This window comes from Anas platyrhynchos, chromosome 8 (assembly GCF_047663525.1).
Source record: "Anas platyrhynchos isolate ZD024472 breed Pekin duck chromosome 8, IASCAAS_PekinDuck_T2T, whole genome shotgun sequence".
Lineage (NCBI taxonomy): Eukaryota > Metazoa > Chordata > Aves > Anseriformes > Anatidae > Anas > Anas platyrhynchos.
Genome location: NC_092594.1, coordinates 27,133,631 through 27,155,725, shown reverse-complemented (window position 1 = coordinate 27,155,725; position 22,095 = coordinate 27,133,631). Strand labels below are relative to the sequence as shown.

At 37.1% G+C, this 22,095-nt stretch overlaps 1 protein-coding gene across 5 annotated transcripts in view; it reads right to left on the bottom strand.

Annotated features, from left to right (window-relative positions):
• The window catches only part of LOC101804133 (vitellogenin-1), a 42,709-nt gene that overhangs the window by 4,203 nt on the left and 16,411 nt on the right, over positions 1–22,095 (bottom strand). For 4 of the 5 annotated variants that reach the window (XM_005010288.6, XM_072041814.1, XM_072041815.1 and 1 more), the window contains 20 exons: positions 18,601–18,725; positions 18,414–18,515; positions 18,207–18,326; positions 17,737–17,926; positions 17,555–17,648; positions 17,253–17,438; positions 12,067–12,211; positions 10,176–10,395; positions 9,126–9,298; positions 7,847–8,455; positions 7,707–7,763; positions 6,632–6,868; positions 5,418–5,624; positions 4,344–4,486; positions 3,723–3,861; positions 2,368–2,503; positions 1,473–1,659; positions 961–1,058; positions 430–524; positions 164–323 (listed from right to left, as the gene is read on the bottom strand). In XM_005010288.6, coding sequence (XP_005010345.4) covers positions 164–323; positions 430–524; positions 961–1,058; positions 1,473–1,659; positions 2,368–2,503; positions 3,723–3,861; positions 4,344–4,486; positions 5,418–5,624; positions 6,632–6,868; positions 7,707–7,763; positions 7,847–8,455; positions 9,126–9,298; positions 10,176–10,395; positions 12,067–12,211; positions 17,253–17,438; positions 17,555–17,648; positions 17,737–17,926; positions 18,207–18,326; positions 18,414–18,515; positions 18,601–18,725 — 3,423 coding nt within the window. Of the gene's footprint in view, positions 1–163; positions 324–429; positions 525–960; positions 1,059–1,472; positions 1,660–2,367; positions 2,504–3,722; positions 3,862–4,343; positions 4,487–5,417; positions 5,625–6,631; positions 6,869–7,706; positions 7,764–7,846; positions 8,456–9,125; positions 9,299–10,175; positions 10,396–12,066; positions 12,212–17,252; positions 17,439–17,554; positions 17,649–17,736; positions 17,927–18,206; positions 18,327–18,413; positions 18,516–18,600; positions 18,726–22,095 lie in introns of those variants that run through there. The other variant, XM_072041816.1, reaches the window with a different exon arrangement.

Here is a 22,095-nt window from a genome sequence, read left to right as displayed (position 1 = left end):
GTTGTTAATAATGAAGTTACAATAATATTGCGATTGTCTTTTTTAAAGTAAAAGATATATACTGCCTTTTTTTTTTTTTTTTTTTTAATCCTTTCCAGTTATTGGCAGAAGAAAACTGAAATTGTATTCTCCCCAAGTATAAATTATTTTTAGATCTACTCACCACCAGAACAGGTTTCTTCTAGTAATACCCATGAATGAACAAAAGCAGAAGAGCTGTGTGCCAGCTTATGATTTGGCATTAGGAGTTCATTGTGCTTTTCTCTGTCATTATTTCCACAAACTCCACAGGTCTTTCCTCTCATCCATGCAGCAACAGTAACCTATAAAATAACACACCTTTGTAGTGGATACTGAAGTGCTTGTCTGTTACATTGCCAAGGCACTACATGGAAAGAAAGCAGTAACCTTGGAAAAAAAGCCCCATACCTTAAGGATCATTCCATCAAAAGTTACATTCTTCAGTCCATGTGTTGGAGCTTCCACAATAACTGTTGCTCCATTTTTATAAATTTTAATATTACCTGTAAAAAGATAGTTAATCATCATAAGGTGATGTGTTGAATTTTAAATTAATGGAGGAACCGAGTAGCACAAAATAAGTTAGAATGTCTTTTCCTTCACAATCATTGACACATCAGCAGGTCATTGTTCTGCTGCAGTTGGAATGTCTGTTTTGTTTTATTCTGTGAGAGAGAAAACAAGTACAAGCCTGGACATACTATATATTTAAGAAAGGGGGTTATTTACCCTTCAGTTATACTGAGGAAAAGTAAGGCTGCATCTTCTATGGAAAACACAGGATTATAAATGAATAGAAATATTAATAAAGTCTCTAGTTTTTCTTTGAATTAATCTCACTTATAAAGATTGTGCTGCTTCTGTGAAATCTGTAAAAGCACAGTCTTGAAGATATTTAGTTTCTAAATCAGACCAAGAAAGGTGAGTATCACAGTTTACCTTTTTCATATTCAGAATCTCCACTGTGTAATAGTACTGATTCTTCATTGCATGCCACAAGGAGAGATGAATTTGCTGCAGGACAGATTGTGATGTTGCTTGAGGGAAAAAAAAAAAAAAGCTAATGGTTAATTTAAAATGTGAAAAATAGAGATATCCGTGACCACAGCTAGCAAAGAACCCATATGAACACCTGGATTTTGAAAGAATGACTGAGCTGCTTTCATTTCTAAATGCAAAATTGATTGGGACTTTGGGTGTTGAGATTCAACCTTTAAAGAAAAGACAGCATGGGGTTTTATGGAGCAGGTTATCAGATGGTGACTGTGTAACCAAAGAAAAGGGCAACTAAAACAGAGTCTCAGATCAGGATTCCTCCTGGAAATCCCATCTTTCCCCAGATATCCTTCTGGAAACTAGTTTCACCTGAGAGTGAGACATTTCCCATCTCCAGACTAACTTCCTGAAGTTTTGTATTTAATTCTTGCAACTTCAGGATAAATCACACTTACGCTGAGCTTGTATTTATGTGAACCTCTCTTGAGAAAGATTGGGGATCAACCTTTCTTGTAGTAATGATGAATCTTGGGTGTTCAGTACAGTCTTGGGCCACTATCAGGTTGCAGCTTTTATTGAAAGAATATGTATGGCTCATATGATCAAACGTTTTGAAATTTCCCCCGGTGATTTCACATGTAGCTACAAAACAAAACCGGTAAAGAAATGACAGATATGACAATGGCATGCATAATGCTGAAAAGTACTGAAGGCTGCCTCTGATTGGCACTACCTAGCAAAAAAAAAAAAAAGAAACTTGAACATCTCCTTGGCAGAAGCTTTCAATGTTTCCAGAGTCTGTAACACCAACAAATAGCTAACAGATGTAGGCTATATTAGTATTGATTTTAATGATGTGCTAAAAAAAATCCTTAGGCTAGCAGTGATTAAAACATACCAAATTCTTGAGAAATTAGACATAGTAATGATGACAAAAAATAGTTCATGTTTCCTGCAGAAGTGTTAGTAGATACCAATCGTTTAAAGCTCATATGAATCCTTTTTGAAGAAAACAAACAGGGCAGAAAATTCATGATCTGTCTTGTACCCATAAACTGATGCCTCTTGATGAAGAGATGGCACCTTCTAAGAAGGTGCCAAAGACAATCTCTACAGCTTGCAGACAGGAATGATTCCTGAACTCTGAAGATTTACTTCAATGTGAAGTCTCTTCATTCACCTGCCAATAAACGTGATTCTAAGTGATGGAATGAGCTGTTGAGAAAGTAGGGTTAGAGACACTAAGCTTCCCTAGAAGACCACTACAAAGAAAGACAAGTCCAAATCATAGCAGAGGATGGATCTACAAACGTTGCTTATTCACAAGACAAGCATATCTGCAATATTTACATTGATCTTCTTGTGCTATCTGTGAAGCTATTTCAGGAAAGACATTCCAGGCAGTGATATCTTGAGTGTTATAAGATGAAGATGGCCCTAAGGGCAAAGTGAATGGCATTCGGAGTCCCTGATAGTAGAGCGTTACCTGAAAAAGTAGAAACGAAATAACATTAAGATAAATTGAACCATACTACTCATGACATCACTGCAAACAAATAAACAAAAAAAAACTCCTCATGAAAAAAAAATATCTTGAAGATGTACTTATGCAGTTGCTGTTGTGTTAGTCTCTATAGGATTCATCCAAACTTCAGGCTTTTTCTGAGGAACCATTGTCTCCTCTTCCTGTCTCACTTCCTCACTTTTATGAGAAATTGTTAAGAACATTGGAAAGTATGAAATACAGATGAAATTTAAGTGATAATAAAGCACATTCTTAAAAAAGTTAGCATTTTAAGTAATAGTTTGATGGATTAGTCTGGAAAAGTAAACAGCATCCATTATAGGTTGAAAAGTGGCACGATGTGCCATAGTGGTAAGATTCCCTACTGTAGATACAAAATACATTTACCAGGACAATCAACTTGATGCCTAATGTGCCTACTTCTTCATTATTGCATAATGAAGATCTTGCAATACTAAAGCACCACAGAAGGTTAAAGGCATAGTAATTTCTCTGTTTATGAATAGCTAACTGTTATTAATTTACTGCAGATAGGGGAAATCTGTCAAAGCGGTGCACAGAGATTTTGTGAACAAGGACCAATTGATCAATGGGATTCTGCAGATCCAGCCTGTGCAAGCTGCTCTGAGAGTTTAACTAAATGTTTCAGTTTAGTTTAAGCAGAGTTGAATTTGTGGCTGCTGTAACTTGCTCAGACCTGTCTCATCAAGTGTGGTCACTGCAGCTGTGGGACTCAAGCACAAACATAATTAGATGCTGCACATTGTTGCAGCAGAGTGCAAGATGTTCTCAAGGCCTCCGTTATCTGCTCTGAGGCCCCTATACATCCCACAGAACTAGTCATGCTGCGTAAAATGAATAAAGCTGTGAGTGCAAAGCAGTCATATTTGAGGCAATTTGGGCCTAACCACTACTCTCAGCATGGAAATAAAGTATTTCACTACAGAGTTTGATTTTCAACTTCTGCTTGTTGCTACATTGCACCAAAGCAGTACAAAATCAAGGAACGTGTATTTCAAGACCAATGTAGTTAGGTATGTAGCAGCTTTTCTGAAAGGGTAGGGGTCACCTTTTCTCTCTCTCTCTTTTTTTTTTTTTTCTCCTCCTTTATATAAGCATCAAAATGTTATTAGTTGAAAATCCATTCAAGGTAAGGAAAAAAAATAAAATTGACACATACCCCAGGAACTTTAATTACTGTATCAATTGTTCGTGGAGAAGTTGCAGCTGCCCTTGCTATAAATTCATGAGATGGATTTCTCTGATGTGCCTCTGAGAAGCCCAACATGAGTGCTGCACCAGGAACGTATTGCATGAATCTAGAGATAAATAAGATGTGACAAACTCAGCTCCAAGAGCGAAAACAGACAATGAAGGATGAAGATTATTGGCATTTCTGTAAAATCAGGGAAACAATGGGACAATTGAGAAGTCACAGAAACCATACTTTGGATCAAATTAAATGTTTGATTCTATCCAGAAGAAAGACATTGTTTTTATTTTGATAATTTACACCTTTGTTAAAATTATTATTATTTTTAATTTTTGAGACTGAATTGGACATTTCAAAGCCATGAGCCATTTTGAATTGAATATCAAATCATTTAATAAGGAAAATGAAATTAAGCATGTCAAATTTTAAAGTATTTGAGGGATATCTGTTAACATGAAACATGAGAAGGAACTAGAACACATTCACAAAATACTTTTGTACCATTGAACTGTTTCAATCAGTGCTTTTATAAAACGAACTAGTGTAGAAAAAGCAACACAACAACTTAGGAAAGAACAAATTACATACGTTGTGCTTGTCTTTTTTATCCAGGATGGAAGATTTCCCCACTGCACCTTCAGCTGCATGGCTGGCTTCCTTGCCAGTTGGCCTGTGGTAGCCATGGCTGCTATCCTGTAGTCCCGGCATTCCTTGCCCCATCTCAGTCTAGCCTTTACAAACAGGAAAACAGACACCAAAATTTCAGAAAAGAATCATGGAAGCATGTTTGCTCTTTTCAAAATACAAGTTTTTCTTCTTTTATGAAACTTTGCATTGATTCTTTATGTTCCTAAGTCTTGTTTTCACTCTAAATAGGCTCAGATTTGCCATAATTTCAAAAGATTTCCTTAAACTTGGTAATTTAATAATCAATTCTTTTTTTTTTTTCTGGTAGAAGTCTGCACTAAAATTTCTATTAGCCTTCCCCAATACTTCTTGTTTTGAACGTCACCCTACTTATTCAATGCTGAAATATCAGGTTGAATTAGTTAATTGCTGCTGCAAAAAGCAAAGGTTTATAAACTGTTATCCAAAGACCTGTTTCCTAGAAAGGGGCTTGGGAAGCACAGCACAAGGAGGGGTAGGGAAAAAAAAAAAAGGAAAAAAATGGAAAGACGTGTAGTTTAACCAGTTTAACCTATACTCTCTCAGGCATCAACCCATTATTTAACCTTATTTTTTCCTATTATTTCACATAAATCTTAAAAAATAGAATGCCTTTGAGTGATGAATCTTCTGAAGTGAATTATGGAGCCAGCCATTCCCAGACAGGCAAACTTGTACTGGAACAAATAAATACATAGTAATGAAGCAGTAATTTTTTCAAACTTTTAAACTATTTTCTAAAATACTACAGGTAATATTTTGATGTATCTTGAAAATCAACATTTTTTGACAGATTTTGAAACTTTTTTTTTTTTTTTAATTCAAAAGGATGGTGAAAGGAATGGATATTCTCTGAAATTTCACAAAAGTGAAATATATTTCAAAATATGTATGTTTTCCCTCCTTGGACCTCCTAATCAGCAAGTGCTCTGGGCTTATTTAAAAAAGCGTGGGCTTTTCAAATGTTTCATTTGGCAAAGCTGCCTGTGTACTTACCTGTGCTTTCAGAGGTAGTATTACAGCATCAGCACATGCTTTCCAATTGGTTTCAGCCAGCTGAACCACAACTAGTTGCACATCAACTTTGGCAGCATCAGAACGAACATATGCTGTAGCTTGATAACCTTGATTTCTGTTGTCACTCCTTACTGCCTGTGCCACAATCGTAATGCCAGGTGGAATTACGTCTCCCAGGAAGTTGCGCTGAAAAACAACCCCCAACCATCTGTGCTTAAGTATTTCACTGTATTCACTAGAGAGCCTGCAGTCCAATTTATGTATGCTGGTAGCAGAAAGCATTCCTCATCATTCATTTAGTTTATGGTGCGTCTGTCAATATCCTCAATACTTAAGAATAATTTTGGTTTCAGTCTTAATGATTTCACTAACACCAGGAATTTACAAAGAAGTGTTTGCTTTGATAAAGAATCCAAGATCTTCCAAACTATCTTTTTATACTTAAGATTTTGCACATTATTGCAATACTCTAAATAGCTGCCTACTGTATGCTAGGTATCTTCATAGTGTTATACACATTCACAATCTATTTTACTATACAACAGTTCCTTCAAACAAGTTGATTATTCTGAAATCCTTTGTAGTAGCAGAGTTCCCAGATACATTGCCAGCATTTGCAAGGCTACTTGTGCTGTTATGGTAAGTAGATACATTTCCTTAATACAATTACAGAATACTGACTGTATACTAAAAATAAAGATGAACAGTGCTTAATAGGACTTTATATTTCTCTATCAGTAATGATCATGGGTATTCTGATTTTAGTTATTCTCAGCATGCACTCATGCCCTCTAGTCTACATCTGAAAATACTTAGGAGGCTAATAATTAGGAGGTTTAAAACAGAAGCTTTAAGTTATACTTATTTACTTCCTCCTAATTTGCATTTTTGTTTAGGTAGAAAAAATATATTTCCCCTTTATAATCTCACTCCCTTTATTTTTTTTATCATTTCCAAATCCAGGTTTTCACATAGAGCTAATGGCTTTAGAAATTAAAGAAAATGTAATCAAAACCCCAAGACGAAAGGAATTTGGAAAAAATGTTTACAAAGGAAAAGAAATCTCAGTGCACTTTCAATTTACAAACTTGACTACTTCCTGGTCCTGCCTACTTCAGCTCATTAGAGTGCAACCACGTCTATAGCTTCTGATCAGCAGTTAGCAAAGCTTGACTGTACAGTAAAGATACTACCTCGTGAGTCAGGCTGGAATCATGGTTGTGGTGAATGCTGACTCCTCTGCTCATGTGGCTTCTTCTTGAGCTGTGCCCAGCTGTTACCCCGTGGTGGTGGCTGCTGCTGCTGCTGCTGGTGCCACCTGTGTGACTTCTCCTGTTGCTGCTGTCACTGCTGCTGCTGCTGTTGCTGTGGCTGCTTCCTGACTCCGAGGAGGCTGATGATGAGCTGCTGGATCTCTTCTGTTCTGGATGCTATGAAGCAAAAGTAGGTTAATAAGGTATGGTTTGGTCTCTAGTTTTATATTTCAGACATCAAAATCAGAGCTCTCAGCCTCCCTGTAAAGACAATTCAGACATAGCTAGTGTGTGACTTTTATTATTATAAAGCAAACATGAAGTTAGTTGGGTAGGGATGTGGATCTGAGGTACCTGTACCTTTCAGCTCATAGGAAGGCCATGTAGACACTGATTGCAAATTGCAACATCACATCTAGATCTAATGTCAGGCAAAATAAAACTGACACTTAACAAGTGTTCAAACGTGTGTGTGTGTTTTTTTTTTTTTTTAAAGAAATAAAAAGAGATTACCATTTAATTAAAAAAAAGTAAATCATTTTCTTTTTCATAAGCAGGTAACACTTACAAAAGCCACGTTATCATCCTTCTAACACAGACTTAAAATACCTCTGTGCCATAATACATACTGAACCTGCTTTCTGATTCCATCCACATACACAATGATTTTGCCTTTCTGCTGTGATTGCTTAAAAACTGTGGAAACAGTCATTCCTATTGCAAGGTCCTACCACTTTATAATTATCCCATGGTTTCTGTTAGCTGTCTTGGCTGTAATGTAATGAATCTAGCTCAAAGGTATCCTGATTGAAAAACTGAGGGCTGTTAGTGCTGCAATAGAAGGATGTAGGGCAATAGTTGGTATTTGGTTAATAAACCTACTTATTTTGTCAATGATATTATTGGACAATATGGAATGAACAAGTAAAATGAACCAAATAAAGTGCTTCAGTACGATGCTTGATCGTATCAATTATGGCCACCATGGGAATGTGCGATTGAATAAGGTACCTACCCAATGGGTGTGAGCAGACCTGAAGCGGAGCCGGTATACTTTTGGCAGGTGACTTTCCTGGAAAATTCCAAAATAAATTATTACCTATAGCTCAGTGAGGATCACCTCCTAGTAGAAGTCAAAGTAATAGAAAATTTTACCCATTCGGTAGATAAGTCGTAACTACTGTGACTGTTAAATTGGGACTTGACATGTTTCGTTTCACCTTGTCTGTCGTATTTGCTGTGATGATAGGAAACACCAGTGCTTTCACTGCTGCTGGTGGTACCAGTGCTGGAGCTTCTGCTGCTGCTGCTGCTACTCTGCGTTTTCTGTTTCTGCTCACGGACACTTCTTTCTCCTTCAGCAGCACTGGCATGTGGAAACGATGTGGTCTTGGACTGCTTCTTAGCCTGATGCCTTATACCAGATGCTTTGCTACTACTGCTGCTGCTCCCCTTGCTGCTGTTGCTACTACTGCTCTTGCTACTGCTGCCTTTGCTGCTGCTGCTGCTTCTGCTGCTGCTGCTGCTGCTGCTACTGCTGCTGCTGCTGCTGCTGCTACTGCTGCTGCTGCTGCTGCTACTGTCCCCAAAGGGGTAGAATTTCTTTTCTTTGGCTTTATATTGTCTTGCTTTCAGATTTGTCTGGGTCCCTCCTTGTGATGCTCTGTTGTCAGAGTTGCTGCTGGATGGGCTGCTCTTTGTACTTTCAGCACTTCCGCTGGTGCTGCTGGCACTGGATGAGGAGCTTCTGGATTTTCTTATTCCCTAGTCAATTACACCAATAGAACAAAAAAAAAAAAGTATACATATATATTTATTTTGTTTCTGTGTCCCTACAGAAGGCTTTAAGTAAAATCAGATATAGAGGGCTATGAACCTCTCTGCTGCCTTAGAAGACAAGATGTGTACCTCAGATAGGATTCTTGCAATACACCACAATGAGGCTAATACATAATGACGTGTTAAAAACACACATAGATAGAACATTACCCTTGTGTAATAATAAATGTGTAGAAACTTGGTCATATAATTACTTGTAACTCTATGTTAGTCATAGCTATAGCACTATCATTAGTATCTCAGAACAAGTTGTATAGGTCAGTGTCACACCTCTTTGCTACGTTGCAGTAGCTGGGTGGTACAGACTACCTTCTGGGCACACAATGTCTATTTGGGGTCTTACATAACCATGCAAGAGATCTTCAGAGAAAATTACAAAACCAACCCTTCACCACATCTATGCCAAAAGATATTAATTTAATCAAAAGATCTGCAGAAAGAATTGTGTACCCAAAAGCCTGTCTTTATTTTCCAACTTGTGTTTACCATCTAAATTAATGTGGTTAAAGTAAATATAAATAGACAAAGTAAGTATAAATAACCAAGCTTTGTGTATTGCTTCCCATAAATCTAGAAGTGGATTTTACAGCAGTACCTGGTCATCAACAGTTTCATCAAGGATTTTCTTCACTCTTTTGACTGCCTCTTTGCTGGAAGATGCTTGTGTCTCTGGATCCTCAAATGTTACTAAACGTATCATTTTTGCAGGAGCTTGGTGCCCAGCTTGAATTGAGACTTGTATTTTTTCAATAGGTGCCTCTGTGTAAACTGAAATTGCACAACAATTAGTATCACTGTTAGTAGTAGCAACTGAATAATAAAATAAACCAAATTTTGCTATGATTTATCCAGACATTCTTCGCCATATATATATATATATATGTGTGTGTGTGTGTGTGTGTGTGTGTGTGTTGAGTAACTTTTAAAAAATATTTCAGTAATAGCTAAATAGCTAAATAACTGGCAACAAGCGAATTTTACAATGTTAGCATAATAATAGGTTCTTTTCACGTCCATAAACAGAATGATCTTTTTAAGATTTAAGTCAAGTGAATTGTGAATTGGATTGCTTAACCAGATAACACTATGGGTGAGTGAATCAGGCACTAGAAAGGAACTGAGGTTTACTTTTGATTTGCAAAGAAAGGCCCAATGGTTAGGCCTGATACTTAGGAGACCTAGATTCAGTGGCCTGCTGTGCTTTTGCGTCTTATGATCACGGATTAAGACATTAAGAACTAGATCCTGACAAGGTTAATCCATAATTCCCTTTAAGAGTCTGGGTTTTTAAAATGTAGCTACAGGACTCTGCATCAGATCTGCTGCCCATGTCCAATTGCTCTTTGCTTACATCCCAAATCTAATGATTCAGGATGCATCAGACACGCTCTGCAGGTACAGATCAGCTCTGCTTGATGCTGGCCATACAGAGAGGTATTGCGCCGCATGGCCACTTGCTGGGAAAGCTGAGAAATGGTTGTCCAGGCCACTATATAGATAAGATACTATATATATACACACACATATATATATATATATATATATATATATACACACAAAAAAAAAAATAAATATATATATATATGCACACATCCCCACCCATCCACCCACCCACCACTGTCTTCTTGTGCACAATTGTATTTACCTGGCTTGAGGCTCATTCTAAGGGCATGTTCTCCAACTAAGTAGTAAAGAGGCACATTTTTGATAAATCCTGCATGTACGCTCTTCCTCTCAATACACACTTGAAGTCCAAATGTACTTGCATTGGAGCATATAGACTGAACAAATCGCTCCTTCCGGGAAGAAGAGTGTCCAAAGGAGAAGGAATTTCCTGATGAAACATCTTCTACAGACTGTCTGTCCTATTATATAATGCACACATCAAGTTAAACTGGACAACATTACGAGAAATACTTATATGCTAAAAGTCCTGTTTCAGTAAAAGATGCGTATATTATGCAGAAAGAATTATCCAATTTATTTGAGATTGGTAGGCTGTGATATAGAACAACTTGGTTTTCAGTTGGACAAAGGTATCAACTGAATGCCTTGATTAGACTATCTAGAGTAAAAGGAGATTCAGGCTGTAAGAGTGGAAAATTATGTCACAAGATAATTCTAATTTCTTCATTTTGTTTTCACAGAGTATTAAACTGTGTAAAAAGATTCTTGACCAATCTGAGCATGCTGACTGGAGTTCTTTCTTTTGCTTTATTATTGGGTCAAACTACAAAACCTTCATCCATGTCCACACAAATTCTGTCTCACTTGAGATCTGACATGAATGTGAGAATATATTAACCAGACATATATTATATGTAAATTATATATTAATATATTAACTAGATCACAGAGATTTCCTAGATGGCCAAAGCCTATAAAATGTTTGAAATTTCCACTCAAAGATATGTAATTTACATGTAATAAATGATGTTTGCAGAAGAGTGAATGAAAATTAATTAAAATTAGAACCAAATCCATGAAATGAAAGCTATAATTTCCTGAAGCAGTGAAGCAAATAGCAAAAAACATGTAACCATGAGTTTTTTTTCATACATAATGCAGAGTTTGAAATTATTTTTTTACTCAGTTTATCATGTCTCACAAAATTCCAAACTTGCATGAACCACACAGAAAAAAAAAATGGAATTTTAATACTGATCCTTTCTTTCCAAAGGGAATGATAATGATACTGGGGAATGCTCTAACCAGTGTCATTTTTTCAGTTGTTGCTCATTCAAGAATAACAACAGAGTGATAAATTTTTAGGAAGAGCACATAGGCACAAAGATCTTTGCTTGTTCCAGAATATTGGAAACTGCTCCAGCTGATGGTACATTTACCTATTGACTTTTCCATATGAAAGTGCTGTACTCACCCTCTTTTTGTCTCTTATCTGAAAAACCTTCAGAGTTGCAGGATGACAATGAAACCTGAAGAGGACAATGTATTCCTCACCTCTGTCAGTATTTTGTTGAATGAATTGTCATGGTGATGCCTTCACGATGCTGCCCATCATAGAAAGCCTGTAGCGGCTTTTATGGAAAATTGCAGCTCAGGAAGTCCTTTGGCTTGACACACAAACTGCCATCCATCCTTGAATCAGGGTGCCTATAGGTGTTAAATTTGGCTCTGCAAATTGATCACTGGAGCATCTCACGAAATATTTGTGGCTGTCCCAGGAAATGTAATGATTGCATGATGGTTGTAAAGCATTTTAAAGATTGTGGGCCTATCCTGTAGATGGCAGTGTAAAATTAATTACCAAAGCAAATGTTCTTTTGTGTCACAAGTATGTTGTGATCACACTCCAGATTTTAAAATAATGCTTCCATAGGGCTATGTGTGTTATTAGATTGAACCTGACCTATTCTGTGCAAAGTAGCTTTGGTCAGAGGTGAGTCATACATTTTCCTATGGAGAAAAGAAATGGTCTCCCACTGATTAAAAGCCAAAAAAAAAAAAAAAGAAAAAAAAGAAGAATAGACACTACACACATATATATAGCTATATATACATATAACTACAGTTACCCTGATGTTATCAGTCTCGCCTGATGCAGAATCTGAATCAAAGGACATCTTCATTATGTCAGGCACTGCTTCAGGTCGAAGAACTGGAGTCATCTTACTAGCAGCCAAATCTTCAATATTTCGTGTAACAGCAAATGTCTTAGACCTGCAGAATAAACATTAAAGGGAACCTGTATTGATAAAGCACTGCTGAAGAAAAATACTGAAAAATGCCTTATAGCACATACTCAGCAACAAGTATCTTACCTGGCAAATTGCTTTACAGATGTTTAGAGCATCTTTCCTGCTAGTTGTATTTTCTAGAATGGCTAAGAGTGAATAAAGACATGGACCAATCTTGGGCCAGATATCTCACAGTTAGGCTTTTGCAATCATGTGTTGAGTTTAAAAAAACTGTACTTGGTGGGATCTCCCTATACCTAATGGCTTAAAGAACAACCCACTTAGAAGCTGGACTGTGGACTATGCTATTAAATTTTTGAGACTCCTATTTTGAGTTTTTTTTTTCCTTTTAAAATTTTAAACTTCTGTGTATTCACTGCTAAACTTGTTTCTCATTTCCTTTAATATTATAGTTGGAAAAATACTGTCATAACTTCAAAAAATAACATGAGGGACTGAGGAGCTACTGAATATTATTTCCTGTTTAACATTTTTAACCTCAACTTGTCAAATTAAGTGTCTCCAGCTTGATATAACTGCACTGGTACAGACCTGTGGCTTGGAAAGACATCACAGAGAGGATGTGTTGGAAGGTGAAGAGTGTACTTAGTATTGTGTTCAATACATTGATTACAATGTTGTGGCATCTAAGAGTATTAGTAAGGATTCAAGACAAGTGATGGCTAGATAGCCTGATGCCCTGGTTCCATAACCTACATTCTTCACAGTGCTGTGACAACCATGAGTTTTGTTTTGGGTCACAGAAACATCTTGAATACTAAACATTTTTGACAGGTGAAAACCTATTTCCTTCAGCTAATAAAATTGTGCTAGCTCTACCTTATTAGCCATTTATCATAGCTAACATCCAGCTCAGAATTCCCCACATACTGTTTCTCACATATGAAGTTGATCTGCCTGCCCTGGGGCTTTTGTGGTCCATCAATGGCGGTGGCCTTTGTGACAGTAAATGGAAAGATGATCTGCAAAATGGTCTCTATTTTAATATGGTCCACACTGTACTAGCCTGAGCAATTCCAATCTAACCTATTTGAAAGATGAATTTGTATTCATTTGATAGTGCTCTCTTCCTCTTGAAGGCTCCTACTGTGCTGCGTGCACTGTAAAGCACACAATTGCACTTCATGTGGAACACCTCAATAAAACGTGTGTCACCTGTGGGCTTTGTTTTCTTTTCCATCTCTCTCTTTTTTTAGATAAGGACATGACAGCAACGCTCCACGCTGGGTGAGAGGAGAACCTTGAAGAATGGAATCTGAAATAAAATATTCTCCCTAACAAGCTGAGAGGATAAAAGAAAATACAAATCAACTTGCATTTCAGATGGCTCATCTGGGTAAAGGGACAAAAAGGGAAATGGCTTTTATTTTAATCCCATTCAATAATTCAAATGACCACTGAACTGCAGTCTGGGTCTCCAAGCAGAAAGCCCTGGGGTTTCTTTCCCATTTTTATTTTTTTTTAGGCATTTTTTATGCCAATAGTCTACTTCTGCCACCTAATGAAAGTAGAGGATCGATTCCTCCCTGTTGAGCACAGAGAGCCAACAAATGTAGCTGCATCACAGGTGACACATGTCAATGTCTGCAGAATCACACGGCACAGTAAAAATAGGCTACAAGAGCCAGCTCTGGTGCTTTAACAAGAAAAACAGTCACAAAGAAGGCCTAAAGCTATGGTATGAAAGAATCTGTTCTCTCTGATCCCAACACAAGGGAGAAAAAAATAAAAGGGAGAGTTTCCAATATGTATTAGTGTATTTTTTTTTTTTTGGATGAGAGAAGAAGCTGTGCTTTAGTATAAGCCAAATTCACTGCAGGGGTAAGAGACAGCAATTCAGCTGTGTTAGGCCACTGATATTTCAGGGAGTGTGGCCTTAAACATGGGGACAGAAGATCTCAATGTCTGTTTAAAACAAAAACAACAACAAAAATCACTGAAAAACTATTTCTCCAGGTTTTAAAGCACAGCATGACATCATATCCAAAGAAATAAGAAGCAAGAGGCAATTTTCCAACCAGATCTTTAACTCTCTTTCTGCTGCGGTGAAATGAAAATGTTTGTCTTTCCTGCACATCATCCTTCTGACCTTGGAGCAAAGGTGTTACAAAAACAGAGGCTTGGACTGCAAGCCATTTCTCTCCTCTATCCCCAAACATGCAGCATGGTGAGCTCATGCACTACGTACACTGGGTCTTCTGCATTTTCCATTATATGTTGTATACATGTTGTGTACAGTGTTGTAATTTTGTAATTCAATCTTATAAATATGAAGCAATTTCTGCTTATCCTACAGTTAAAACAAGCAAGAAAGCCCCATGGTAAGAGCTCTATTCAAGATTATGTATATACTTCAGTAGCCTGTCATTATGAATATGTGATATATTTGCAAAGTGTATTCTCTGGCAGCTCTTCATATTTATACTTTAATCACAGGGCTCTAATTTTTCCTTAGATTTATTTGATTTTTACTTCTTCCTGTAAATTTTGTTTAAAAGTATGCTTAAACAGCCATCTGTAATATACCAAATAATTATGCTAAAAGAACCTTAAAAATAACTATTATTCTTAATTAAATTTAACTTTGACAGAATTGAATTGAAACATATGCTATATATTCTCTTCATGGTATGATTAATTGTGCTCTGATTTTTGCTGTAAAGAAAGTTGAGTCCTTAGTGTACTTATTTGTCTTGGGAATACAATCTCTCTATCACCAAAGTTTTTGGGCTTTAATTTTTTTTTAATCGTTCACCTGAATTTCTTTTCCACTCCTGGATATTTATATATATCCCACAACTGTGACTGGTTATAACCTGTACAGTATGTAGGATGTAACTGAACTAAACACTATTGAAGACTGTTTATATCCTGTGTTCGGGTGTGGGAGATGAAAACTAGAATAATTTTACATCCTGACCAGCTTCAAGGTACTACTATAGATAGTAACTCACTGACCATCAAGACAAGTGCCTAATACTAAAACATTTCAAACAGCTTACAAACAGCTGAAAGACCAATAGTTTTCTAGAACCATTTCTTTAAAAGGAGCATTTAAAGTTAATATGGGGAAGTGTCAGAAAATTTCTAAAATATTGAATTCAATATTTTATATTTATTTATATTTCATGTTGAAATATTTGATTTTATATTGAATTCAATTAAATTCCTTATTTTTTGGTGGAGCTATGCAAAAGGAAGAGAAAGTCCATCTTAAACTAAGACTTTGGACAGAATGTATATACATCCTTCCTCTCTATATATCATTCCTGGTTGTTTCTCTTCATACCTTTAAGATTTTACTTTGTTTGTTCTTTGACCTCCTCAGTGATGTGGTTCAGCGTTACATTCTCTAGTTATTGCTTTCCCTTCACTTGTACTCATTGCAGTTTCATTGTTCTGTGTGATTTCCACCAACCATTTGTTTTGTAACAGTGAACAGGAATGCTTTTAGGAGAAAAACTGATGGTGCTAAAAGTTAGCTAGTGAGTATTAGCTTTCTCATATACTTGGCATTATGGAGCTACTTCCAGCTGACAACTTCACTTTATAAATGGGAATACTGCAGGGTCTAGAGGAGGGCTTGGGCTGGAACTGGTGAACTCCTTGTCTATGATCCCCTATGTTTGTTAGTGACTTGTTTTATATTTTCTGGCAATACATTTAACCCTTTTGTGGATGATTTGATTTCCCCTTAAGTCAAAGGAGGAAAATATTTTTTATTTTGGTTTGCCAGAAGGATCTTTCTGCTTAAATTTGTAGCTCTCTGCCTGAGGCTCTAAACTCCATCACAGTGTCCAATATTCTCGTTCCAGTTCAGCATCCTTACTAAGTTCATTAATATCCGCTTTGTCCTTTCTGATGAGAACTAGTGAGATCAAGTGCCCGCTGTCCCTGGTGACCTTGGAAGTATACTGTCCTGATATTCACAAGAAACTGAACAAAACATTCACTCATGGTGCCACAGCAGTTTACACACAGCTAACAGACTCTCTGTGAATTGCTGAAACTCCCTCCTCTGTGTGGAGAACCTGATTACAATCATGATTGACGGAGCTGAGGAATCATAGCAGGGAGGAGGATGTGATGTCAAATACCTAATAGGCGGTTCTGTGACCATTGAAGAGCAAGGGAGAATAATGATTAGCTTCTGTGGTGGCTAAACTGAAGAGACCTGCAGAGCTTCTCTGGGCCAGCAGCCATGAATGCTAATTGCAGATGGATCAAGCAACTGAGCTCTTTTGTTATGGCTGTATTCTTAGAGCAGAAACTTATTAACATTTCTGCAGCTTGTATAATAGCTGATTTCTGTTGTCAGTGATGCTTTTTTCTTTGTTATGAATTTTCAGCTTGTCTTTCTCACTGTTTTTTTCGTGTGTGTGTAAGAAGGTTTTTTAAGCTTTGGTCTACTGCTTTGATTCCTTGGACATACTCGTTCTGTTTCATCCCTCTCTTCATACTTGTATTTCCATCTGTTTTCATTTGTTTGGCATCTGGCTACAACAGTTTTCCATAGTGTATTGTAATTGCATACACTGATAATAAATCAAGTAGACCTAACAGGCAAGAAAACCAAATGGCAGCTACAGGGTAACAAGGGGTAAAAACACAAGAAACACCAAGTCCTCTGCGCTTCCAGTCACCAAATGCAAATATGTATGGGTTATCTGTTACAACTGATAGAATCCAGGTGGCTTATATTTTACCTAGTGTCTTCAACCCAAATATATATATTGGGATAGAAATTTTATGCCTTCTGAGTTACAAATATTTTATGAATCTCAAAAACTGAGAAATGGTAATTTTCAGGTCAAGACCAGAGAAAGTAAAACATATTTTCAAGCAAATCTTTTTTACATGTCCTTTCATTTAAATTCAATAAACTACACTGATCACTCCAGTTACTCAAGCTGTTAGTCAAAGGCAAGATCCCTAAGCCAATGTTCCATTTAATTTGGAAACACTCTACAAGGCTACAAAGAAAGATAAGTGCTATGACATACCTTACAGTAAATAGGTTAGTCTCTTCTTTACATGGAGGAATTTCAGCTTTGATACTTTTTTCCTTCATCTGGACAGTGGCAATAACATTCACAGGTACATGAGCATTAATTTTGGTGTGTGCTTCCAACCCTGCCTGGATCATGTTTGTGTTGATCCCAATTACAAAGGTCATATCCTTAGCCATGCTGAAAAGTTAGAACGAGACGGTAAAATTATGTACATACAGCAAATAGCTGTTGAATTTTTTTGTGGCTTCTGTCACTTGGAAATATGATTCTTTCAATTTATGAAAAATATTTACCTTAGACTCATTTTGGATCGCAGCCTAATGTTGGCTTGCAGTAACTCAGTCAATCTGAAATCAGACCTTGGAGAAGGTGTAATCTGTGCTTGAACTGTTAGAAAGAAAGTAAACAAAGTGTTTAAAATCCCTCCATAACCTGATAACCATGTTTGTGTTGCTCAGGTATTGAAATACTTTACCATTTCCCGCCACCTTTGTGACAGAAGAGTAATAGAAGCTGGTCTCCATTGGGAACCCAACACAGGTAGGCACGATATGACGGATCTCAGAGGACAGTAAAGCCTTGGTCCACTGCCTCCCTATGCCACTTTGAAGGTTACTGATTAATCTCTTTATTGAAGGGATTTTTTCATCAGGTCCATACCATGCCTGCAATTACAGAGTTCAACTTGTCTAAATAAGCTGAGCTTGAATATCATGATCTGTGTCATTAACTGTGCCTCAGGGGAAGGTCTGCCAGCAACGATTGTAGCTAATCCTGATCAAAGTTTGAATTTATTTACCTTAACACTAAAGACAAAAAAATCTCTTGAACTGAGAATTTAAAAAAGGGGGGGGGGGGGGGGGGGGGGGGGGGGAGAAGTGTGGAAGAAACAGTGTTTTAAAGCTTTTGGTGCTTATCTATCTGGTGGTGTTTTTGAAATGATACCTGCAATGCATTTTGGATGGTGTTTTTATCAAGTCCACCAAAAAACAACTCTTGGCCAAATATCTTCAAGTAGCCTGAAGCAAAAGGTTTGTCACTCGGGAGTGCCTTCCAGTCTGAGAGCTGCATGAGAAGAGGAAGAAAGTCTGACTCTTTGTAACATTTGGCAAACCAGTCCCTGACAGATTTTCCTTTTTCCTGATAATTTACCGTTTTCAGGATTTCCCTGAAGTCATAGTCAGTCTCCCAGTCCCTGTCAGGAGAGTAACCTTTAGCAAACACCTCCTGCAGTCCTTCAACTGTTATTCCCACCTGTGGGATGAAGCAAAATGTAAATGCCAATTGGATGATGGTCCTGTGAAGGTATGAGGGGCAAACTGCTGGTAGACTCAATTACCTCAAAGGGATCAACAACTCTCCCAAGGAAATGTGTCCGCAGGTGGGATATTGCTGTTGTTGGAATTAAGCTGCCTGCATTATTCAGTACCAAATATTTAGCTGCCAGTCCACTCATAAGGAACTCTGAAGAGAAATAGGTAGTAAAACACAGCCCAGTTAGTGATACAGCATGGTATGAGAAAGGCCAGAAAACTCAGCTATAAACCTGATGTTATAAAACAGTCACAAACAGAATATTCTGCATTCTTGAACTGTTAAAGGGCAAAATTACAAGTCCCCTGCTCATTGCATGGTGGATATGTTATTTTTCCAATTGCTTCTGCTATATCCTTTACATCCAGTCAGATTCTATAATGCCAGCTTATGAAATGCTTTTACAAGACATCATTTAGGGCAACTTGACAAGGGGATCAGAAATGAGAACAGATTTGCCATCCTTTGCTAATAGTTTAAGAAAAAGGGATAGAGATGGCCTGTAAGGACAGATGGTGAGGTGTAGATTTGTTTCCCAGATGACTCAGAGGCAATTTAACACACCTCGTTCCAAATGTTGTAGCTCTTTACATAAAGTGAACTAATTGTTAAATAATTGTTAACTATTGGGTAAACTTCAAACAAACATATTTTTTGTCTATTTATCTTTAGATTTATCATCTACAATGTTCTTAAGTACAGATAATCAGTGCAGAACACAGTTATATGTTCTTCCTGATCTTGGCACAGCTTTATTCAGTCCTGTTTTCTGAATTAAATTAATCCCAAGGCTTTTCTAAATTTCCTTAAGTTTCAAAATGAACTAGGGTAGCACAATATGTAGGCATCCCTGTTGTGCTTCCTTTTTTCCAACCCTCCTTCCTTTTCTAATACTAGATAGAGGACAAGAAAATATTTATGAGTCCCTATGTTTAATTTCTGCTATCCTTGTGTTAGACATAGGCACCATATACTGATTAAATAGACCCTAGAATTCTAACAAGACCAGAAATCAGCATTGGAAATCCAGGATAAATGCAGAGCCCTAGAAAATGCAGACCAATAATTTCAATACCTGTGCAGAAATTACTGATGTATTAAGGAAATATATTTTCAAGTGTTTTCTAGAATCACAGAGTATCCTGAGTTGGAAGGAACCCACAAGGATCACTGAGTCCAAATCCTGGATTTGTAATGAAAAGGAGTGAGACTTTGTCCTCTTTCTAGAAAAGGAGTTATTAAATTCTCATAAATTATTTAGCCATAATTTCAAGACCAGATTACTGCTTGGCTCACAAATGTTGATGTTTACGAATATTCAGGCCCGTGTGATTTCTCTAGTGCCATTCTCTGTGTTTCAGACAAAATCTCACTAGTATGCTAACACCTTGTCATTCTCTTGAATTTGTGCATGCTGACAGAGGCCTGAATGATCCTTGGCCCTAGCTCACTAAGTTTAGTATCTTACGCTAAGTTTAGTAACAGATTACAGAGACTAAGTTTGATTTCTAATTTCTCAGGACAGATTTTCCAACTTTCCAGGTACTTGAGAAACAATCTGTTGGAAAGACAATCCACTTAGCCCGCAAAATCTGTATGAACTGACCTTTCACTAGGTCACCTTCACTCTCCTTCTGCATGAAGCTCCTGCGTTACCCAATGTGCTTCGCACTATCTGCCTACAAAATATGCTGTTCAGTAACAGCTCCTGTGATCAAAATAAAAACATTTATGCTATCCCATAAGAGGCATTTTCCCACGGCAGAGGAATCATTGGAGAACCTTCAGCAGGCAGCCAGGGAAAGACCAAAAAAAACCACCAAAAAACAAACAAACAAACAAACAAAACACCTCACCACCTCACATTTATCTCACATTTATTTTCCAATAGAAAATAAAAAACAAAATGGTATCACACTGGGACATTACTATAAACTGACTTTAGATCTGTAAATAAGAAGACTAGATTTTCTCTGAATGACTTTAGCCAGAGCAGTCTTATTGATACTTCATAAGAAATGTTGCTCATAAATGAGTAAATGATTAAACAAAATTCATCAACTTAAAGATAGTATTTTTTTTCCATACCTTAGGCATTATGTATCTCTAATGTTCTAAGAAAATATTTACCAATGAAGAATCCTACTAACTCAGTGAGATGATGCACCATGGCCACTTCACTGTGAGAGTGTGATGACACCTGCATATATCTGACTAAATATTTTACCTCAAGGAAGAGGGAAAGGAAAATCACTAATCAAATAACGCAATCTTTAATACCTGGATATTTAATGGATATTAGTAAGCATATTTCATTATATAAATATGTAGAAAACCTGTACATACTGAGAGTCAGATTCTGTTAGTTCCCATATTAAGCGGTACCTGGGTCATTCATTTAATTTCAGTGGCAGCGTGCAGAACATGAAGCACTATTTGTGGTGGCCATGTGTGACAGATTCCAGATTAGAGGTATATTCAACTGACATTAGTACCCATCATTAAAAATTCAGCACCTAGCACCACAAAGAACTGTGATGCTGAGGGCACATTTTTGTTTTTAGCAAGAAAATAGGTACTGCATTACTGCTGTCACTATGGTAACTCTTCTAGAAGGAACTCACTGAAACATTTCACCCATGGCTAGTGGTGACAAATCAAATCAGAAAACTGGAGGATGGAGCCTCCTCCCACACCAGTGCAATTGAGGATTGACTTCACTTAGCTGACTGAATTATACAAGTCTAAGAATTAAATAAGTGAGAAAAGGAATACGTGTTCCTTAGTCTTCAGGATAAGAAGTTTAAATTTCACATCTGCATTGTAAACAAATTTGTGACACTGGCATTCACCAAGAATTAACAGCAATTCAATTCACTATCTGCTGCATTTGAGGCTACAGCCAGAACAAAATAATCATTTCACATAGCCCTCTGCCAACTGCCCTCCTGTGTACTGCACCCTTCTTTTTCACTGTGCAAAAATACAGGCAACTTCATTTTTAAAGCAAAAGTAAGGAGAAAATGAGTACCTAAAAACTGAAACACCTATCTGTTTATTTCTGGAAAATGTATCTCTCTATGAATGCATTTTAAATGGTACAAAAGTTCACACAGCGTGTATTATCTACACACTGTAGATATTATTACTGTATTTCTTTGGGCACTCTCTGCCTCCATCTCCGAGGAAGCAAGCATGTGGTATTGTGGTTGCTGTGGTATGTATTATACTCAGTTTCATTATAGACCGGACTAAATGGTCATATAAAAACCATGAAACAGGGGAAGGGAAACAATAAGATCTACAAAAGTCTTCCAAAACCCCCTCCCGTCCCAAAAAGAAGGCAAAAGTACTTGCACACTTAGCACTGAAATTTTTAGATGTTTGAGTCTTTTTCTATTGATGACTTTGAAAAGAGTCTTTATATATACCGATGAATAACAAAAGTGCTAAAAACATCTAAGTCCTTCTTTAGATAAACAGCATGTGTAAGGAGACTGTAGATATCATCTCTCCAGTC